This window comes from Xenopus tropicalis, chromosome 9 (genome assembly GCF_000004195.4).
Source record: "Xenopus tropicalis strain Nigerian chromosome 9, UCB_Xtro_10.0, whole genome shotgun sequence".
In the NCBI taxonomy this organism is placed as follows: Eukaryota; Metazoa; Chordata; class Amphibia; order Anura; family Pipidae; genus Xenopus; species Xenopus tropicalis.
In genome coordinates, this window is record NC_030685.2 from 42,673,895 (window position 1) to 42,696,294 (window position 22,400).

Here is a 22,400-nt window from a genome sequence, read left to right on the forward strand (position 1 = left end):
TTTTAGGGAAAAAACAAAAGACAAAGGGGTAAAATGAATAAGTAAAAAAAAGTGTTTCTGAGTGTTTGAGTATAAATGTGTGTACACATCTAAAAGTTGTGTGTGTGTATGAGTGTCTAAACAGGAAGAGAGTGGGCGGTGCTGGGGGGAGAAAGGAGCAGGACAAGCAGCAGACACGATGCAATCTTTTCTGCTGCTTGAAGGTCGGTCCTGCAAAAAACGCATCACAGGACCAATAATGACAGCCCCCCTGGCTCATTGCCCAGGGGGATGTCATTCCTCCTGACTCTGCTCCTGCATGTCTGGACTCTGTTGAGAAAAACAGTTATCTGCCTAACAACGTGTGCCATACGCGCTTGCCAGGTAAAGGGTTAATGAATGGTATATATTTACATAATTACATAATGAAGTGGGTTGAAAAAAAAAACCATTATGTTCAACCCTTCCAAGCAAACCCCAGCACACACACACAGACCCATACCGACCTATCTATACACTTGCATACATAAAATATATATACCAACATCAATACTAATACTAGATTTTAGTACAGGTATGGGATCCCTTATCCGGAAACCCGATATCCAGAAAGCTCCGAATTACAGAAAGCCTGTCTCACATAGACCACATTTTAATCAAATAATTCAGATTTTTAAAATTGATTTCCTTTTTCTCTGTAAAAATAAAACTTTGTATTTGATCCCAACTAAGATCTAATTAATCCTTACTGGATGTAAAATAATCCTATTGGGTTTAATTAATGCTTTATTGATTTCTTAGTAGACTTAAGGTATGAAGATCTAAATTACGGAAAGACCCCTTATCCGGAATACCCCTGGTCCAGAGCATTCTGGATAACAGGTCCTATACCTGTATCAAAATAGCCTTGGTTATAATGCTTGTTCAAGAAATCATCCAAAGCATTCTTAAAGGCATTAACAAAATCTGCCATCACAACATAACTTGGAAGGGAATTCCACAAGCTCACTGCCCTCACTGTAAAAAAAAAAAACACCTACACTGCTTCAAATGAAATTTCCATTCCTCTAATCTAAAAGGGCGCACTGATCATTTTAATGGGAAAAAAAGAACATCTGTCTATAATCCCCTCTTATGTACTTGTACAGAGTAATTATGTCCCCTCACAAGTGCCCTATGTCCCTCACAATCCCCTTTACTAATTTAGTTGAACATCTTTGTATTGGACTAGAGCCCAAAACTGCACTGCATACTCTAGATAAGGCCTTGCCAAAGACCTATAAAGAGGCAAAATTATGCTTTCATCCCTTGAGTTAATGCCTTTTTTATATAAGACAGCACTTTTTTTGCTTTAGTAGCCACAGAATGACACTGACAGGAGTTTGTTATCTACAAAAATCCTTCTCAATTAAGGATACCCCCAACACACTACCATTAAGTGTGCAACTCACATTTATATTATGTCTACCAGTGCATAAGACACTCTTCAACATTAAACCTCATTTTCCATTTTAAAACAGTACTTTCAATGCCCACCACCAGCTCATTTAATACAAAAAAGAGCCAAGGACTAACCCATGTGGTACTCCACTAAAAACACTGGTCCAATTAGAAAATGTTCCATTTATTAACACTCTCTGTAATCTATCCTTCTAGCAATTCTATACCCAAGTAGAAATATTATGTTCCAGGCCAATATCTCTCAATTTTATCATTAACTTTTAGTGCGTTACTGTATCAAATACTTTAGCAAAGTCCAAGTAGATGAAATTAACTGCCATCCCAGAGTCAATGTTCCTGCTCACCTCCTTATGAAAGGCAATTAACCTAGTCTGGCAAGATCTGTTGCGCATAAAACCATGCTGGCACAGTATTGTGATTTTGTTGGGTTGACAGTGGAGTTGTGCAGGACTCAATGGTAATGCTTAACAACTTATTTATTAGAGCTCCAACATGGCAAACTATATACAGGCATTTGCAAGTAGGAAGTATATCTAACCATAGAGAACATGCAGAAAGTCAAGCTTGATAATACATTGTAGCTGAGCTAACAATTAGGCATGAGCTCCCTCTACTGGTACATAACAGATTTGTAATGTAATCAAGTATCCTATGCCTTATTGCCCCTTTTAAAAACTTTCCTACCATTGATGTCAGACTAACAAGCCTATAGTTTTCAGGCTGAAAACAGGATCCCTTTTTGAATAACAGAACCACATTAGCAATTCGGCAGTCTCTTGGCACCATGCCAGACCTCAGTGAATCCTGAAAAATTACGTGTATAGGTTTGGCAATCACAGAACTAAGCTCGTTTAGTACCCTGGGATGAATACCACCCAGTCCTGGACCTTTGTTTACCGTTACATGTTCAAGTCTCTTTTGAATTTCTTCTACCCATGCATCAGTAGTTATATTACTAGAACTGGAGCTATTAAAAAGAAAACCTTTATTAGCTGGCTCTGCAGTTTTGTAGACAGATGAAAAAACAAGAGTTCAGAATTTCTGCTTTTTCCCTGTTCTCATCAACCAACCGACCCCCCTCAGATAATAAGGGTCCCATCCCTTCTTGCTTCATTTTTTTACTATTTACTTAGATTGTAAACTCTATGGGGCAGGGACCTCCTTCCTACTGTGTCTCATACCACATGGCACTTATTACCTGTGTATTTATACTTATTTATTGTATTTATTATAACACTTGTCCTCCCTGTGTGTTATTTTGTATATTGTAAGATTGTACAACGCTGCGTACCCTTGTGGCGCTTTATAAATTAAGTTATACATATATACATACATACATATACATATTTAAAAATATTTTTGTATTCCTTTTACGCTTTGCTGGAATACCCTTGTCAAATTTTAGCTTGTCTGATAGCTTTTTGCATGCTTTATTGACTTCTTTGTAACTGAAGAAAGTTTCAGCTGTCCCAGCTAACTTGAATGTTTTAAAAGCATGTTTTTCCAACCTCAACACTAACACTTCTATCAAACCATAAAGAAAAAAAATTTGTTTTTCAATGTCTTTCCTTACTTACAAGAAGAATATACTGACTTGTACTGTATACATGTTAAGCAACATTTTAAAGATATTCCATTCCTTCTGTGGTTAACCCTATAAAAAGCCTTTCCCAGTTAATATATTGCAGAGATGCCCTTATAATACTTATAATTTTGTATTTTAGTTACTCCCTTACAGAGTTTTCTTTGCAACATAATCTCAAAGGATTATCACTATTCCTTAAATGCTCACTCACGCAAATGCTACAGATGAGATCAGCATTATTAGTTATTACCATGTCCAAAAGAGAATCATTCCTAGTAGGTTATTGATCTGCCAAAAATAATTTATTTACTATTAGGTTGTTTTCTTTGTAACAGAAGGATTTCCTTAGCTGGTTAACTGTATGTTCCTTTCACCCCTTCCCCATGATCCCTTATTAACACCACTGCCAGGTTAACTGTATGTTCCTCTCACCCCTTCCCCATGACCCCTTATTAACACCACTGCCAGGTCTACACTAGCTTTCCTATAATATTATAGCTCACCACCCCCCCCTTGCCTAGTTTAAACACTCCTCCATGGTTGTCATTTAAAATGATATTAAATCATTACTGTTCTCAATTCATTCCATTAATAAGAAAAAGTAGAAGTGTTAAGAATCACCCTATGTGGCTTAACTCTGAGGTAAAGAAGATAATAGGGAAAAAAAGGAAAACTTTTACGAAATATAAGTCAGAGGGGACAGTAGCTGCATTCAATGAATATAAACACTATAACAAGTGTTGTAAAACAGCAATCCGGAACGCAAAGATAGAAAATGAGGAGCGCATCGCGGCCGAGGCCAAGACTAACCCCAAAAAGTTTTTTAAGTATATTAATAGTAAAAAGATGCAGGTTGAGGGTGTGGCCCCATTGAGTTATAATAACAATATGGTTACAGCGGATACAGAAAAGGCAGATGTGCTTAACCAGTTCTTTTCTTCTGTGTATACAGTAGAGGAGCCAGTGGGCCAAGTCCCACCCAATAGCTGCACTGTTGCCTCAGCTCCAACTACACAGTGGTTGGCACAGGATATGATGCTTAAAGGGTTACACACGATAAATGTAAACGAGGCACCTGGGCCAGATGGAATACACCCTCGGGGTACTGAGAGAGCTAGGGGCAGAATTGCAGTGGCCCTTGTTTCTGATATTCTCAGACTCTCTTTCATCAGGTATGGTACCTAGGGATTGGAAGAAGGCGAATGTCATTCCCATATTTAAAAAGGGAGTAAGATCTCAGCCTGGCAATTATAGGCCTGTAAGTTTGACATCCGTGGTGGGCAAGTTATTTGAAGGCTTGTTAAGGGATCACATTCAAAATTATGTAGTGGAGAATGCCATTATGAGCAGTAATCAGCATGGCTTTATGAAGGACAGGTCATGTCAGACCAATTTAATTGCTTTTTATGATGAGGTAAGTAAGAAACTGGATAGTGGGGATGCAGTAGATATAATCTATTTGGATTTTGCCAAAGCATTTGATACCGTTCCCCACAAATGACTGCTTTTTTAAGCTAAGGTCTATTGGTCTTAGTGAAGTCATTTGCACATGGATAGAAAACTGGCTACAGGATCGGGTACAGAGGGTGGTTGTTAATGGTACATTCTCTACTTGGAGTAAGGTCCTCAGTGGGGTCCCTCAGGGTTCTGTACTGGGTCCACTTTTGTTTAATTTGTTCATAAATGACTTAGGGGAGGGTATTATGAGTAATGTATCAGTGTTTGCAGATGACACAAAACTCTGCAGACCAGTCAATTCTATCCAGGATGTGACATCCCTGCAGCAGGATCTTGACCAACTGGCAATCTGGGCAGCTAAGTGGCAGATGAGATTTAATGTGGATAAATGTAAGGTCATGCACCTGGGATGTAAAAATATGCAAGCCCCGTATAACCTTAATGGGACTGCACTAGGCAAATCCATAATGGAGAAGGACCTTGGAGTCCTTGTAGATAATAAACTTGGCTGTAGCAAGCAATGCCAGGCAGCAGCTGCAAGGGCAAACAAGGTTTTGAGCTGTATTAAAAGGGGTATAGATTCACGGGAGGAGGGGGTTATTCTTCCCCTTTACAGAGCGCTGGTAAGGCCCCATCTAGAATATGCTGTTCAGTTTTGGTCTCCAGTGCTCAAACGGGACATTATTGAATTAGAGAGGGTCCAGAGAAGGGCAACTAAGCTGGTAAAGGGTATGGAAAGTCTCAGTTATGAAGAAAGGCTGGCCAAGTTGGGTCTGTTTACACTGGAGAAGAGACGCTTAAGAGGTGACATGATAACTATGTATAAATATATAAAGGGATCATATAATAACCTCTCTAATGTTTTATTTACCAGTAGGTCCTTCCAACGGACACGAGGGCACCCACTTCGTTTAGAAGAAGGGAGGTTCCATTTAAATATTCGGAAAGGTTTTTTTACTGTGAGAGCTGTGAAGTTGTGGAATTCCCTCCCCGAATCAGTCGTGCTGGCTGATACATTATATAACTTTAAGAAGGGGCTGGATGGATTCTTAGCAAGTGAGGGAATACAGGGGTATGGGAGATAGCTCTCAGTACAAGTGAGGGAATACAGGGTTATGGGAGATAGCTCTTAGTACTAGTTGATCCAGGGACTGGTCCGATTGCCATCTTGGAGTCAGGAAGGAATTTTTTCCCCTCTGCGGCAAATTAGAGAGGCTTCAGATGGGGTTTTTTTTGCCTTCCTCTGGATCAACTAGTAGTTAGGCAGGTTATATATAGGCATTATGGTTGAACTTGATGGACATATGTCTTTTTTCAACCCAACTTGTTACTATGTTCTACAGAAAGACTTTAGCTATGCATTTTGCTTCCCAAGCTCCCACTGTCTTCCTAAACTTGCATGTGGCACAGGCAAAACTTCACATATATAAATAAAACCACTACTTTAAAAAGAGTTAAATAAAGATACTTATCCTTTTTTGTTGATTTGATTTGAAAACGTTTTTTCAAACAGCCACCAGCCTGTCAGTAAGCAATGATTGCTGCAAACTTGAGTGGTCGCAACTCCAGCAGTGTAGCACTCTAAAAATAAGTCAAAGGCTGTAAATGGTGTGTGAAAGCTGTTAAGCAAGTTCTGCATGTGATCTAAGTTCACTGTTAAGCAGGCATTTAAATAAAGGATTAAAGTTAACAGTGCTAGGTGAGAGTAAGTGAAATCAACAGATTCATTGCAATGTTTCTTTGAGTTCCATGTCTAATGTCTTCTTTGTCCTTTGATGAATTCACAGAGGGTGGGCTACACACAACTTCTGGATAATTGACTATAACTTGTTCAGTTTGGGCTATAATTTCTATATCTTGTCTAACACTGATTGTAAGCCTGTATTTAAGTTTTATCTTACTTGTCTGTTAGGGCTTGTAATGATGAGCATTTTTTCCTGCGTACCACCGTCTAGCTTAAGCAAGGCCACTTGAGGGCATGCAATCATGAGGATAGACTACCCATTGGGCAGGCACTGGCAGGGGACACTGATTTGGGAGGTGGATATGAACAAAAAAATGAGAGACTGATTTGTAACAGTTAAAAGGGGACATAATGTGAGGTCCAGTGTGTTAGTACTTGTCCAGGTTTGAACCCTGATCTGTGTGGTCATAAGCTGTTGTACTATCCTTTTGAGCCACTTGGTTATGATACTAAAATGTTAAAGTAAAGTTAATATGAACAAAAGGGCCCTGGGCCTGATGGAATACACCCTAAGATACTTAGAGAACTTACTTTAGCCAGGTCTCATTTTCTTAGACTCATTTTCTCCATGTATGGTGCCTATGGATTGAAGAACATCTGATATTCTAATATTTGAAAAAGGATTATTATCTCAGCCTGGTATTTACAGGCCCGTGGAGAATGATGATGATGAATAGTCATCATGGTTTTATGAATGGTAAATCATGTTAGACAAATTTAATAACTTTTTATCATGATGTGAATGGGGTTTGGGGTTGTAGATATGGAATGCTTACATTTGCTTTATCAACTAAGGTCTGTAATGCGTTTCATGGATACAACAAAATAAAAGCCTAAACATTGTGTAAAATTGTACACAAAGTGGAGTGGCTGCAGAGGTTTTTATTTTTTGCATTACTCTAAAACATCTAGTAGATAGGCAAAAGGTTGAATTTGATGGACTGTTTTTAACCTCATGTATTATTTTATTGTAATTTTTACATGACCTGGTGCATTTTTGTATTATTTTTATTGCCTGGAAATAAAACTTTGATATTGGATTCACAGAAGAGTTACCTAAACTCTGTAAATCAGACTTTCCTTGTCCTTTAACATGTTATTTCAAGGTGATCTCTATTTAGTAACAGGAGATGTAATAAGGGGATATCTTCAGATATCTCTCAGATAACTTATTTTCTCTCTCAATGTTATCTCTTGTAAAAACAGTTTTAAAATTACTTTCCAACAGAATCTTAATATAATATTGTCAACTTATATAATTTACAAGGTTAACATTTCCTTTTTTTTCTATGTATTTTTAGTTTGTTAACCGATCTGAGAACAAATACAAAAGGATGAACAGCAATGAAAGAGTGCGGATGACCTCATCTACTTCCACTTCCCTTGAATCAATGAAGCTTTTATTAGATAAGCAGGAAGGTATGAAAATGATCACTTAACTGATAACTTTTTTTACTGTAAAGTGGTTCCAAGTCTTTGCTGTGGCACCAGCAAATGTAATAGACAAATGTAGTCTTTGCTATGTAGTGTAGTCTTTGCTATGTACTAGCCATGTTAACTGTGTATGTATAAGCAGGCCCTTAATGAGCAGGCAGGAAAGTAAAATCGATGTAGAAATATTAGTACCGACCAGCAAGGCAGGTATGTGTTTTTGACACAGGATACTGAGTGTTAGGATAATATGAAACATCGATGTTACTTTCCTGCCTTGATGGCCTGCTCATTGAGTGCCTGCTCATACATACATTGTTGATTCGGGGACATGGGGCTGTGAATCAGGGGCTGTGCATCGGGGCCTTCTCATGATCTTAGTGAATTGCAAACATATTTATTCACCATACCCTGGTCAGAATGTTCAGGGTCAGGGAGTTTAGAGATAACAATAATGGGAGAAAACTTTAGGATGTCTATCAAAAACAAATAGAAACATCTCAGTTAAGGAATTTGAACCCAGGAAGTAGCATTACCTATTCAGACTTATTAATTACATAGCATTGCAGACACTCAATATCTAGGATTGAGTGTCCATTAGTCTCTGGAAAACGGTGTACCCATTTTTTACATTTTAGGAGAGCGGAAGGATAACCCATGTCCTGAATTATAGGATCTAGTAGAATTAAGTCCCTGTCCTAAAACTCGCAAATTACACTTATGTTGATTCTGAACAATGCGTTTAATGCTTTTGAATTTGAAAACTGGGTTGGAAACCGTGATAAAGCAGAAGGTTATTACATTCAGTCTGCTTTAAAAAAGATATGTGCCTAAGTGATCTCCCATTCATGTGACTGCGACATCAGGGAACAAGACCTGATTGATACATATGTATATGTATAATCCAAAAAATTCTGTAAAGACTCCATATTGTTCTGCTGGAGAACAAACACATGTAGCACCACCAGGCTAAACAGAGGTCAGTAAATGCAACATCAGAATAGACTCCTCCTCAAATAAACACATAAAGGCATTTGCATATGATCAGGTGAAATTGGATCTCCTGGCCGTCCCTTTAACAGGAAATATTTTCATTAAATCTGAAATAGTTATTTTAGAGAATACATATTGAAAGGCCCATCAAAAATGTAATCTGTTAATCAGTTTTTAACCCTTAATATGAGGGATCGAGGTGAATGGGTTAACTACATTTAGACTAGCCAAAACAACTAGTTATCCTATTAATTTTTAATTTGCTAAAAACAAATATTAGTGAGTGTAAAATATGATCTAGAACATTACACCACAAGGTTAAGATGGTCCATTAAAATTACTAAAGGTCAAAAACAGAGCCAGTCCCAGCAACAATGGGATATGCCTGGTGGGGGGACAGGGTCCTTAAGAATGACCTGTAAAAATAAAACTTTCAAAAGGCAACCTAGTGATGGACAAAAAAATTTGGCAGGCATGGATTCTCTGCAAAATTTGCTGCTCGTCCAAAAAATTTTTGCGAGCGTCAAATGAATTGTCACGCATCAAAAAAAGAATTGTGCTCGTCAAAAGAATTGTAGCATGTCAAACGCATTGTTGCGCATCAAAAAGAATTGTCTCTGATCAAAAGAATTGTCTCTTACGTCAAAAAGAATTGTCTCTCGCGTCAAAAAGAATTGTCTCGCACCAAAAAGATTTGTCTCTCTTATCAAAAGAATTGTTGCACATCAAACATATTCGGGGTTTTTTTGATGCGCAACATTCCCTGTTTCGTGAATTGTTTGCTGTTTCACAAATCTTTCAGAGACTGAAAGATCTTCGCTTATCGCTAAAGGCATTTTCTGGTGGATTCAAGGCTATCTGGTTGCATCAATAACTGGCACTGAGTTGAACCAGTCATATCATACTCTAATTGTATTGCATTTTTAATAACTAATTTTATTGTATTATTAACACAGCCCACACTGGCAATCTGCAAGCGATGCCATCTCCATTCTTATCATGTCTTCTGGAACTTGCACACATTTCATGAATCAAGTTAGCACACACACCATTTCACAATTCCCCTTAGGCTGGCAGTCATTCAACCTATACTTTATCTTGTTCCATGCTTCTGTTAGCCTAAGGGAGGTAGGGAAATGGTCCATGTAAGATTTTATGTACCATTCCCCCCAATAAGCTAAATGAGCTTTTGTTTGAAAGGGTAGGAGAGCATAAGACATAGTTTTAAAAAAAAAGTTAAACAAATAGTTTAACAGTGAAACAAAATGTTTTTAAATAATATATCTTGGGTTGGATCAAATACATGGTACTGTTTTTTTGTTACAGAGAAAAAGGAAATTATTTTTTAAAATTGTAATTATTTGATTAAAATAAAAAAAAAATCTATGGCAATTCTGCTTTCTGGATAATGGATCCCATACCTCTACTTTGCCTGCATACAATTCAAATACAGTCAGTCATTCTGTAAATTATTCTGGCAACCTCTTGCTAGTTTTTAGCTTGGGAGGGAGGCATTCACTAGTTTTTGCCAAAATTGTATGGGTGGGGGGGGCAGGGGTCAAATAATTTCCTATGCATTAAAATTGCATTTTTGGAATAGCATAGCAACTTCAAATAGCAGTTCCTGAAGTAGGACAAAAGCTGTAGGGCCCCTGTTAAACGTAACAAACCGAGCTCTGGGAAACGGATATTTGGAAGAGTGAGCTTTTCAACAGAAAACCTATTTAGACCCTGCTTTTAGGACATTGTCATAAATTGCTTAAAAACTATTTGTATACATCTATCCTTTATAACGACGGACAGCTCTGGGACAAGCTTGAGAGCGTTGTTCCACAGCTCTTAGCTCGGGAATAACTCTTTGCCATTTAATCCTGATTTTGTCTAGGGGAGAGGGGACTGATGTAGACAATATAATGTATAGCCAAAACAGTGGTTTAGTCAGGTCTTGTCTGTGTATGTAGCTTTCTAGTGTTGTTTCAGCTTAGCTTATGGGCCTTGTGGGAAATTGTACAGAGAAGAACTGTCACAGCTGTAGATACCAAAATAGCATCTCTGGAGGTGGGTGAATCTCTTGTTGTATAGTACTTTTGCACTCACCACAGAAACAATATAATCCAATAATCCTGCCAGGGAGGGAAAGTGGTAGATTTTACTTATGTGATACTGTAACCCTCCCGCCAGTCAGTTGCATCTCCATACCTCTGGCCGTGCTGACTGGAGGGCACAGGGAAGGGGTCTCCAGTGCACTTGCAAGCTCCATCGTTCATGTTGTGAAGTTGCGGCATGCGTCACGATGTCACAACGAACATGAGGACGTCCAGCACACTTTGTTTATAAACAATGGGGGTGTTTTGTGAATCACTGGTTCCCCTTCTTGGCAAACATTGCTAGCCCTTTTCTGTTTGGTTCTTTGTCCTTTAATATTGATCTTTACCACTGTTCCTTGCCCAAGCTGGCTTCTGTGTAATCAGTCCCTGCTTAAGCCAGTGTTTTATTTTCTGATCTGATTTTTGACTCTTGCCTGTTTCCTGACCTTGATACTAACTGCCCGTCCTGACATCTACCTGGCCCTGACTATGATTTTGCCTCCTCCTTGTCTTTACTGCATGTATCTGTTCAGGTTCCCTGTTTCCAGTTCTGGGGCCCCAAAAGGGTGTCGGTTAAGACTGGGGTTAACAGGGGTTTTCTGTTTCACCAAAGAGTAGGCTATAGCAGCTGTCTCCCAGGGATCCTTGTTAACTAGTCATTACAGAGACTGTGTTACTTAGTGCCTGCACTACACGGTTTAGATTAAACTGTTTGTAGCTATCAAGGTTCATGTGGATAATTATGCCTAGGTATTTAAACAATGTCTTAAACAAAAGGTTTAACTGCCTTAAGGTGCATATACTAATCTTTACAAAGGTTTCATATGCAACTCAGTTCACTTTGCCAGATTGTAAGGTCAGTAGATGGCCCTGAGCTGAGCTTTGGGAGAGGGAGATATAAGAGCAGATATAAGGAGGAGCAGAAGAATGCAGGGCCCCGAAGGATGAGATAAACATTTTCTACTTAATATTCAAGAGTCCAGTGTCAGGTATTCAGTAGGTGTTTTTTAGCAGTATAATGGAAAGATTAAATATAGGGTTATTCATAAATAGCTCTTTGTACAAGTTGATCCAAGGACCGGTCCGATTGCTTCTTGGAGTCAGGAAGGCTTTTTTCCCTCTCTTAGGCAAATTGGAGAGGCTTTAGAAGGAATTATTTGCCTTCCCTTATATCAGCTAGCAGTTAGGCAGGGTTTACATGGACATTAAAGTGGACCTGTCACCCAGACATAAAAAGCTGTATAATAAAAGTACTTTTCAAGTTAAAAAAGAAACCCAAATTCACTTCTATATCAACACATCCAAACCCATTATAAAGGAATTTGCAAAATCCCACCTGTCAATCATAAATTGCCTGCCCCGCCTCTATGCCTTAGGCATAGAGGTGGGGCAGACAAGTACTTTCACTTCTAATTCAGCTCTTACTTTCCCCCTCCCTCCTGACCATCTAATTGTGTAGCCAGTGCATGGGCCTGGGCATCAGGCCCCCATTCTTGCACATACACAAGATTTTGGGGTGATACAAAGCTTGCCTTAATAATCGTGTCCACAAAATGGCACCTGCCTATTTGCTGTGGTTGTGTAATTCCAGGCATGAAAGAAACAAGATTTATGTTACATATATAGGGGCACATTTACTAACCCAAAGTCGTAAAGACGCCGAAAAAATCGCAAAAAATACGAAAAAGTCGCAAAATGTTCGTTTTCAAATCGGAATTTTTCCAATTCGGTTCAGATTCGTGTCTTAGTAAATGTGCCCCATAGTGTAAGTGAAGGTTATTTTGCTTAACAAACACAATAGAAAAGAATTTTGAATTATTTCTTAGGGTGACAGGTCCCCTTTAAAGGTTGAACTTAATGGGCCTGTGCCTTCTTACAACCCAAATGAATATGTTAATTTGTTAATGTATGAGGCTTTAAATTAGACTTGGAGTTAGAATCTGGATTAGAAATTCACAACAAAGACTTTAAATCTTATCAGCTGCACAGTCAATCTTCATTTGATCCTCTCCTTTAGGGCAGGGGTACACGGAGAGATTAGCCACACCGCAACAAATCTCAGTTGTTACGGCGACTAATCTCCCCGCAATGCCATCCCACCTGCTGGAATGTAAGTCGCCGGTTGGATGGCATATGCGGCGCCTCGATTTGCCGAAGTTGCCTTGAGAGGGCCTCTGGGGTGAGGTTCTCTGGTGGGCCCAGGTACCCCAGTCTGGGACTGCTGACTTCCAACTGTTGCTCTAACTCCCCATTTTTTTAGGTTCTGAGCCCTTTAACAACCACCCCTTTAAGAGACCCAAGATAGGGTCAACCTGGAAGAGGGCATGGACTGGACAGCCAAGGGGGTTTTAAGGAAAGGAAATGCAGTTAGGAGGAGTGTGTGTGAAAGTAGAGACACACGTGGAAGCTGTTTTGAAATGCATCTGACCTTCCTGAGAAAAACTGCAGTTTGAGCTGTTCCCTTGGCAGCTAAAGCCTTCTTTATTGTTTTGGGACACTTTTTGTTGCTAAATGATACCTGCTCTGTTGTATTTTTGATGCTGAACAAAAGCTATTTTTCATTGCCCTTTTTGCTGCCTCTCTGTGTTAACAATAAATGAACTGGTTTATGGAAGTTTGGAGTGGCCTGCATTTGTGCTGAAACCCCACTGTGTCCCCCAAAACATCACAATTATTAAATGTCCTTGTGGGAAGTTTTATATAGGACTAACAACCTGTGTGGTTAAGCAAAGGACCCAGGAGCATTTGTGGATTATGGCTGGGACTGAATGGGGTTGCTAGTTGACAGGATGTTGTTATAATCTGGGGTATCTTTATAAAGGATCCGGTTTGTCCAGACTTTTTTCACATAGTTTGGTGGAATGCGCAAGCATTTCCTCCATTTGCATTATATGGTTTAGCTCAATTGCCCAGTCTCCAATTGTTGGAGCCCTGGTAATATTCCAGTGTCTAGGTATTACTGTTCTAGTAGCTGCAAAAGTAAGGAAACCCTTCTGTTTAATAATTATTTGCATGTTTGCTGGGGGTATAGATAGTAGTGCCAAAGCCGGGTCTGGGTGGAGATCGAGACATTCCGGTCAAAATATTTTAGCCAACACAACAAGTAAAGTGCAAGCAGGGCTTAGCCCCTGCGTGTTTATTCAAAAAGCAATGTTTTGGGGGCGTACCCCTTCGTCAGGCATACAGACACACCAGTGCACATAACATTAACATATGTGATTGTTTGGTTGTTATATTAACCATTAAAACACTCTAAAAAACTTTATCCAAATTGTGCAATACATGATTCACAAAAACTTTGATGAATTATATTATACAAAAATTAACCATCCTTCCCAGTATTCAGTGTCCATAAGTGAAACCTCCATAAACAAGGCATAATTCAAACAATGGGTATAGATCTGCAAAAATTAATACATAAAAATCCATAAAAACATACTCCATCAGCCTTATTTAAAAACATTATCCCCTTAAACAGTTTCCTATGTCCTTAACATTCATTATTGTTACATAGTCTCAATTTAACCTTATAATCTTTTAACAATGTAACCAATCCTATAAAACCTAAATTTTGTTTCCAAAACTAACGAAAGGTTACAAGATCAAAACTCAGACTCACCTTGAAGCAAGAAAGGATTCCCTGTCATTGTAGTTCTGCATGCTTCCTCAAATGTATAATAAATTATCTGCAGGGAGAAAAATTTATATATATAATTCACTAAACATACTACCAACAGAGTCTATAAGAAGCAGGACATAATGCACTCCTCATTTAACCCTCTAGGGTATTTTGTTTTTAAAGCCCAGATCCAGTAACACTCCCTTTGTAATAAACGTCTTTTTATATCATGATCTTCCCTTCCTTTCACCTGTTCCAGTATTTGCCACCTCAGTTGCGAAACTTGGTGGCCACATTCAAAAAAATGTTTAGCTAATGTAGTTTCTCTTTTTTCTTTTCCCAATTTTTTAACCGGTTCATTTTCTTTTCCTTTTTCCAACACCATGGAGACAGGGGGTTTATAGTTACATATAGTGGATTTATGTTAATTCAATCGTACCCGTACTGCACGACTGGTCTGGCCTACATAGCCTAGTCCACAGGGGCATTTTATATAATAAACCACATGTTACTGGTACAATCAAAGGTTCCTTTGATAGGCATTTTTGAGCCGTTATGTGGGTGTATTACATTGGCCCCACGTATAATGCCATTACAATGGCTACAATTAACACATGGGTAAGTACCTCCCTTCTCTATTAATTTTGGTAAAATCAAGAGTAACTTGCAGGAAGATGAATAGTGAATAGAGAAGGGAGGTACTTACCCATGTGTTAATTGTAGCCATTGTAATGGCATTATACGTGGGGCCAATGTAATACACCCACATAACGGCTCAAAAATGCCTATCAAAGGAACCTTTGATTATACCAGTAAAAATGTGGTTTATTATATAAAATGCCCCTGTGGACTAGGCTATGTAGGCCAGACCAGTCGTGCAGTACGGGTACAATTGAATGAACATAAATCCACTATACGTAACTATAAACCCCCTGTCTCCATGGTGTTGGAAAAAGGAAAAGAAAATGAACCGGTTAAAAAATTGGGAAAAGAAAAAAGAGAAACTACATTAGCTAAACATTTTTTTGAATGTGGCCAAGTTTCGCAACTGAGGTGGCAAATACTGGAACAGGTGAAAGGAAGGGAAGATCATGATATAAAAAGATGTTTATTACAAAGGGAGTGTTACTGGATCTGGGCTTTAAAAATGAAATACCCTAGAGGGTTAAATGAGGAGTGCATTATGTCCTGCTTCTTATAGACTCTGTTGGTAGTATGTTTAGTGAATTATATATATATAAATATTTCTCCCTGCAGATAATTTATTATACATTTGAGGAAGCATGCAGAACTACAATGACAGGGAATCCTTTCTTGCTTCAGGGTGAGTCTGAATTTTGATCTTGTAACCTTTCGTTAGTTTTGGAAACAAAATTTAGGTTTTATAGGATTGGTTACATTGTTAAAAGGTTATAAGGTTAAATTGAGACTATAACAATAATGAATGTTAAGGACATAGGAAACTGTTTAAGGGGATAATGTTTTTAAATAAGGCTGATGGAGTATGTTTTTATGGATTTTTATGTATTAATTTTTGCAGATCTATACCCATTGTTTGAATTATGCCTTGCTTATGGAGGTTTCACTTATGGACACTGAATACTGGGAAGGATGGTTAATTTTGTATAATATAATTCATCAAAGTTTTTGTGAATCATGTATTGCACAATTTGGATAAAGTTTTTTAGAGTGTTTTAATGGTTAATATATCAACCAAACAATCACATATGTTAATGTTGTGACTATTTAATCATGTGCACTGGTGTGTCTGTATGCCTGACGAAGGGGTACACCCCCGAAACGTTGCTTTTTGAATAAACACGCAGGGGCTAAGCCCTGCTTGCACTTTACTTGTGCTGGCTGAAATATTTTGACTGGACTGTATGGAGAGTGCCGACTCTCTAGGCTGTGCACCAAGTAGTAATTCTCTGGAGGAGGTAAGGGTGTGCTGGTGTAAAAAAATGTTTCCAATTGGAGATCGAGACATACCACTTTGGAAATGGTTTGAAATACTAGAGACCAAAAGGGTTGTAAGTTGGAGCACTCCCACCATATATGTTTCATATAACCTTTCTGGGTGTTACAGCCCCAGCAGTTGTCTGATACCATGGGGAACATGATATGTAGGGTAGTTGGGCACTTGTACCATCTTAAGATGATCTTATAACTAGTAAAGTGGGCAGGGTGTTTGCCCTTTAGGTCTAGTAAAATAAAGTAGATTTGGGAGACGGTATGAGATGGAGTGGCCTTGGCTGGGCACAAGTCATCAAAGGGGGTCGTATCCTTGAGGAGCTGTTCTTTCTTTGGGTGGGTTTGGAGCCAGTGTGTCAGCTGGTGGTATGCAAATTTGTGTGAGAAACTATATACTGGTGCCTGTAAAATGTTGTCTAGTGGAAGTAGCCCTCTAGAAGTACATATCTGTATAAAGGGTAAGTTCCCTTTTTGGGTAGTGCTAGTAACCTTTTTGTGAGAAGGGTTGGTTAAGAGCCTTTTTAACTGATGAATCTGTGATTTTAGGGAGAGAAGTGTCTTTAATATAGTCTTGTAGGGTCTCTTGGGTGTTGAATATGGGGTCTGATTTACGATTATAGAGGTTAGTATAATATTGTTTAAAAATGTCTTCAATTTTGTTAGTGAGATGAGTGGTATGTCCTGTGGGGGTGGAGGTTAAGGTCTCCTTCTAGCATTACAAATCCTTCAGTGAAATCCTCTAGGAAGTTAAAAAGCTGCTCAAGGACCTGGGTTTGTGCTAGGTTTGAGGCATAGCATGAAACAATAGTAAGTTTCGTTTTTTGAGCCTCTATCATGGATATGACCTTTATCATCTTTTTGGACATTATTAAAAGTGAAATGACACCGTTTGTGAATGGCCTTACCTTTCGATTTGACCTCTGGGTTATCAGTAGAACCAGGTTGGCTAGTACTTATTTGTGATGTTTGGTCTGTGCCCTTCTCTGAAATGTGTAGAAGAATACCTGTCTTTGCCTAATGCGTTTCGTATAGAATTTGGAATCACTTTTCAGGCATGTTCAGTGCCTGCAATTTAGAGAAGTAACGCGTATTTCAGCCATGATCTATGTGTGGACCAGGAAGCTTTTTATACCATGGGTATGGGTCTAGGGTTTGCATAGATAGTCAGAGGAAAAAACAAGGGAAAAAGGATAGTTAATTCTAATAGAAATTGAACGTGTCAATCCGTGGGTCCTAGAACCACGGTTGTCCTATGTGAGGGTTAATGGTCTTCAGTGGACCTCAGAACTAAATCCCTGGGTCCTAGACCCACGGTTGTCCTATATGAGGGTTATTGGTCTTCAGTGGACCTCAGAACTAATCCCTGCGTGTTTATTAAAAAAATAGCAGCAACGTTTTGGGGGCGTACCCCTTCGTCAGGCATACAAACCAGTGCAGTGAACATGATTAAATAGTCTCACGCTTCATTTGCATACAATTTGTGCAATTAGCATATTTAACCTTTAAACAATCTGTAAAAGCCATTTCAATGTGTACAAATGCATAATTCATAATAACACTTCACAATAAATCAGAGCAATGTCCATAAGTGAAACTTTCATGAAAAAAGACATAATTCCAATAATATTAATCTGTAAAAAAATTTAAAAAATAAGTCCTTATGTACATCAGTTACACAAACATTATCCCACCCAAAAATTATCTGTGCATTTGACACCTATTATTGTCACTTAGTTACTATTCAATATTGGCAATAATACAACCCGGATTCCAAAAAAGTTGGGACACTAAACAAATTGTGAATAAAAACTGAACGCAATGATGTGGAGGTGACAACTTCTAATATTTTATTCAGAATAGAACATAAATCACGGAACAAAAGTTTAAACTGAGAAAATGTACCATTTTAAGGGAAAAATATGTTGATTCAGAATTTCATGGTGTCAACAAATCCCAAAAAAGTTGGGACAAGGCCATTTTCACCACTGTGTGGCATCTCCCCTTCTTCTTACAACACTCAACAGACGTCTGGGGACCGAGGAGACCAGTTTCTCAAGTTTAGGAATAGGAATGCTCTCCCATTCTTGTCTAATACAGGCCTCTAACTGTTCAATCGTCTTGGGCCTTCTTTGTCGCACCTTCCTCTTTATGATGCGCCAAATGTTCTCTATAGGTGAAAGATCTGGACTGCAGACTGGCCATTTCAGTACCCGGATCCTTCTCCTACGCAGCCATGATGTTGTGATTGATGCAGAATGTGGTCTGGCATTATCTTGTTGAAAAATGCAGGGTCTTCCCTGAAAGAGATGACGTCTGTCTGGGAGCATATGTTGTTCTAGAACCTGAATACTGTATATTTTTCTGCATTGATGCTGCCTTTCCAGACATGCAAGCTGCCCATGCCACACGCACTCATGCAACCCCATACCATCAGAGATGCAGGCTTCTGAACTGAGCGTTGATAACAACTTGGGTTGTCCTTGTCCTCTTTGGTCCGGATGACATGGCGTCCCAGATTTCCAAAAAGAACTTCGAATCATGACTCGTCTGACCACAGAACAGTCTTCCATTTTGCCACACTCCATTTTAAATGATCCCTGGCCCAGTGAAAACGCCTGAGCTTGTGGATCTTGCTTAGAAATGGCTTCTTCTTTGCACTGTAGAGTTTCAGCTGGCAACGGCGGATGGCACGGTGGATTGTGTTCACGGACAATGGTTTCTGGAAGTATTCCTGAGCCCATTCTGTGATTTCCTTTACAGTAGCATTCCTGTTTGTGGTGCAGTGTCGTTTAAGGGCCCGGAGATCACGGGCATCCAGTATGGTTTTACGGCCTTGACCCTTACGCACGGAGATTGTTCCAGATTCTCTGAATCTTCGGATGATGTTATGCACAGTTGATGATGATAGATGCAAAATCTTTGCAATTTTTCTCTGGGTAACACCTTTCTGATATTGCTCCACTATCTTTCTGCGCAACATTGTGGGAATTGGTGATCCTCTACCCATCTTGGCTTCTGAGAGACACTGCCACTCTGAGAAGCTCTTTTTATACCCAATCATGTTGCTAATTAGTGTTATTTGGTCTTCCAGCTCTTCGTTATGCTCAAATTTACTTTTTCCAGCCTCTTATTGCTACTTGTCCCAACTTTTTTGGGATTTGTTGACACCATGAAATTCTGAATCAACATATTTTTCCCTTAAAATGGTACATTTTTCCAGTTTAAACTTTTGTTCCGTGATTTATGTTCTATTCTGAATAAAATATTAGAAGTTGTCACCTCCACATCATTGCGTTCAGTTTTTATTCACAATTTGTTTAGTGTCCCAACTTTTTTGGAATCCGGTTTGTAGTAGTCACTAAAGTTTCAAGGCAACACATGTTACCAAATAAACTAACCCTAAAACTGAAGATAATTAACCCTGACACAGGAAAGTTACCTGTCCCTGAAGCACTGCATAAGTCATCAGTCATATTGTATATCTGTAGAAAAAAAATATATACATAATTAACCATTATCATGATCCCACCATGCGATCATAAAAAGCATGATATAATACACTCTTCATTTAGACCCCTAGCGTGTTTAGTTTTTAAAGCCCAAATCCAATAACATTCTTTTTGTAATAAAATTTTCTTAGTGTCTTGACCCTCCCTTCCTTCTTCTAATTTGTTAGAATAGAATAGAATTTATAATTCTGAATCATAGATTTATGTTCATTCAGTCGCACACGTACTGTACGGCTAGTCTGGCCTATATAGCCTAATCCACAGGGGCATTTAATGTAATACACCACAATTTTGCTATTACAATCAAAGGTCCCTTTGATAGGCATTTTAGAGCCATTATGCAGATGTATTACATTCTCCCCATGTATAATACCATTACAGTGGCTGCAGTTAACACACAGATATGTACCTCCCTTTTCCCTTTCTTCTCTATCAGTCTTCCTATTACTTACTCTTGATTTTACCAATTCACCCACTGTTTTTCCTTTACTGTATGAGAACATCAGGGGAATGTTAAACAATTTACCCAACTTGGGGTCTGCCTTTAAGACACCCCAGTATTTTAACACTGATTTTTAATTAATCCAGCATTATTATCATAAGTAGTTACAAACACAGGTTGTTGACATTTTTTATTACTTTTTCCCATTACTTTTTTCTCTTTTTGCTAACTCCTCCCTAGATAAAGATTTCACTTGCTCTTTAATTACCTTAAGGGATGTTAAATCATAACCCTTTTCCACGAATTTAAACAATTTTTTCCGCCTCAATGTCATAAAGTGCATCACTCGAGGTTATATGGCGAACCCTTGAAAATTGACTTTCAGGTAAGCCAGTCAATAACCCAGGGGGATGAAAACGTTTTGATTGTACAAAATTATTTCGGTCTGTAGGTTTTTTATAAACAGTAGTTACAAATTCATTATTCTTATAAGTTACTGTATGTCAACATCGAGAAAATGCAATGTAGTGGGATGAAACTCCACAGTAAACTGTATAGTAGTGTGTACACTATTGAGGTGCTCAAGAAATTCATGTAATTTACCTGTATCCAGATCAAAAATGTATCGTCCACATATCTTACATAGGTATGAATATACTGGGAGGATTCACGCACCAAGATATGTGTAAGGTATGTGTGCCATACTCTGCCTGTCCTATGCTGCCCCACTGTGCCATAATATACCTGTCCTTCCTTGCTGTGTGGGCCATATTCTGCCTGCCCTATGCTGCCTGTGTGTGCCATACTCTGCCTGTCCTACCCCACCTGTGTATGCTATACTCTGCTTGATCTATGCTGCCTGTGTGTGCCATACACAGTACATACAGTGACACAATGAGGTCTGAAGAGGCGTGAACACTGCAGGGGGTGAACAATGCAAAGATTAAAAGGTGTGAAAAACACAGGGATTTAGATGTTTAAACAATACAGGGGAATTACAGCCTGAATCTGAGGTGTGAACAATGCAGGGGGGCAGTTAATCTCAGTACTGATACTATTGAAAGCTTACACAAAGGTAAGCCATCAGCAGCCAGACAGGTGGGGGGGCCACACAGAGGGGGGTTGCGGGCTGCCAGTTGGACAGCGCTGCCATAAACAGTATGTTAGGAATGGTATTACTTCCTGTAGGGCCATATCCGCATAACATGCCAGTGGTTGAAAGAGTGACCCTATATTAGACACTATGGGTTTCCCTGGGGCATTTGAAACACTTTGGTAAATTTTTGGAAGGAAGTATATGTAAGGAATATTAGGATAATCCACCAATAACAAGTTATACAAATCCTCAGAGATTATTCCCTCCATCACCGCAGCATCCAAAAAAATATTTATCTCTGTTTTAAACTTAACTGTGGGGTCAGCATGTAACTGTTCATAATGCAAAGGGTTATTTATTTTATCTGAGGATAACCACTTTCAACCACTGGCATGTTATGTAGATATGGCCCTACAGGAAGTAATACCATTCCTAACCTACTGGCATACTACACAATTTTTAAATTTAATTGGGAAGATTGTGCCCCCTAGTGACAAATTTTTGCTCTGTTCTCTTGACGTCAAGGACCTTTTTACATCTATTCCACATAATGAGGGTATTGAGTGCTCACGTATGTACCTGTCCAGAACTAACTTACCTAATCATAAAATTAATTTAATTTGTGAATTATTGGAGATGGTATTGGTTAAAAACTATTTTCAGTTTGGTTATGAATTTTATTTACAGCGGCAAGGTTGCGCTATGGGTGCTAACATGGCACCCATCTATGCCAATATCTTCATGGATTTCATTGCAAATGCACATATCTTGGTGGGTCAATACTCCCAGTATATTCATACCTATGTAAGATATGTGGACGATACATTTTTGATCTGGACAGGTACAGTCAGTAAATTACATTAATTTCTTGAGCACCTCAATAGTGTACATACTACTATAAAGTTTACTCTGGAGTTTCATCCCGCTACATTGCATTTTCTCGATGTTGACATAACTTATAAGAACAATTAATTTGTAACTACTGTATATAAAAAACCTACAGAACAAAATAATTTTGTACAATC

The 22,400-nt window shown here is 38.7% G+C and overlaps 1 protein-coding gene across 1 annotated transcript in view; it reads left to right on the plus strand.

The window, feature by feature from the left end:
• card11 (caspase recruitment domain family member 11) overlaps nucleotides 1-22,400 on the plus strand; it is a 719,724-nt gene that overhangs the window by 517,342 nt on the left and 179,982 nt on the right. Inside the window, exon 20 of the mRNA XM_031893621.1 lies at nucleotides 7,529-7,646. Within this exon, the coding sequence (XP_031749481.1) occupies nucleotides 7,529-7,646 (118 nt within the window). The remainder of the gene's footprint in view (nucleotides 1-7,528; nucleotides 7,647-22,400) is intronic.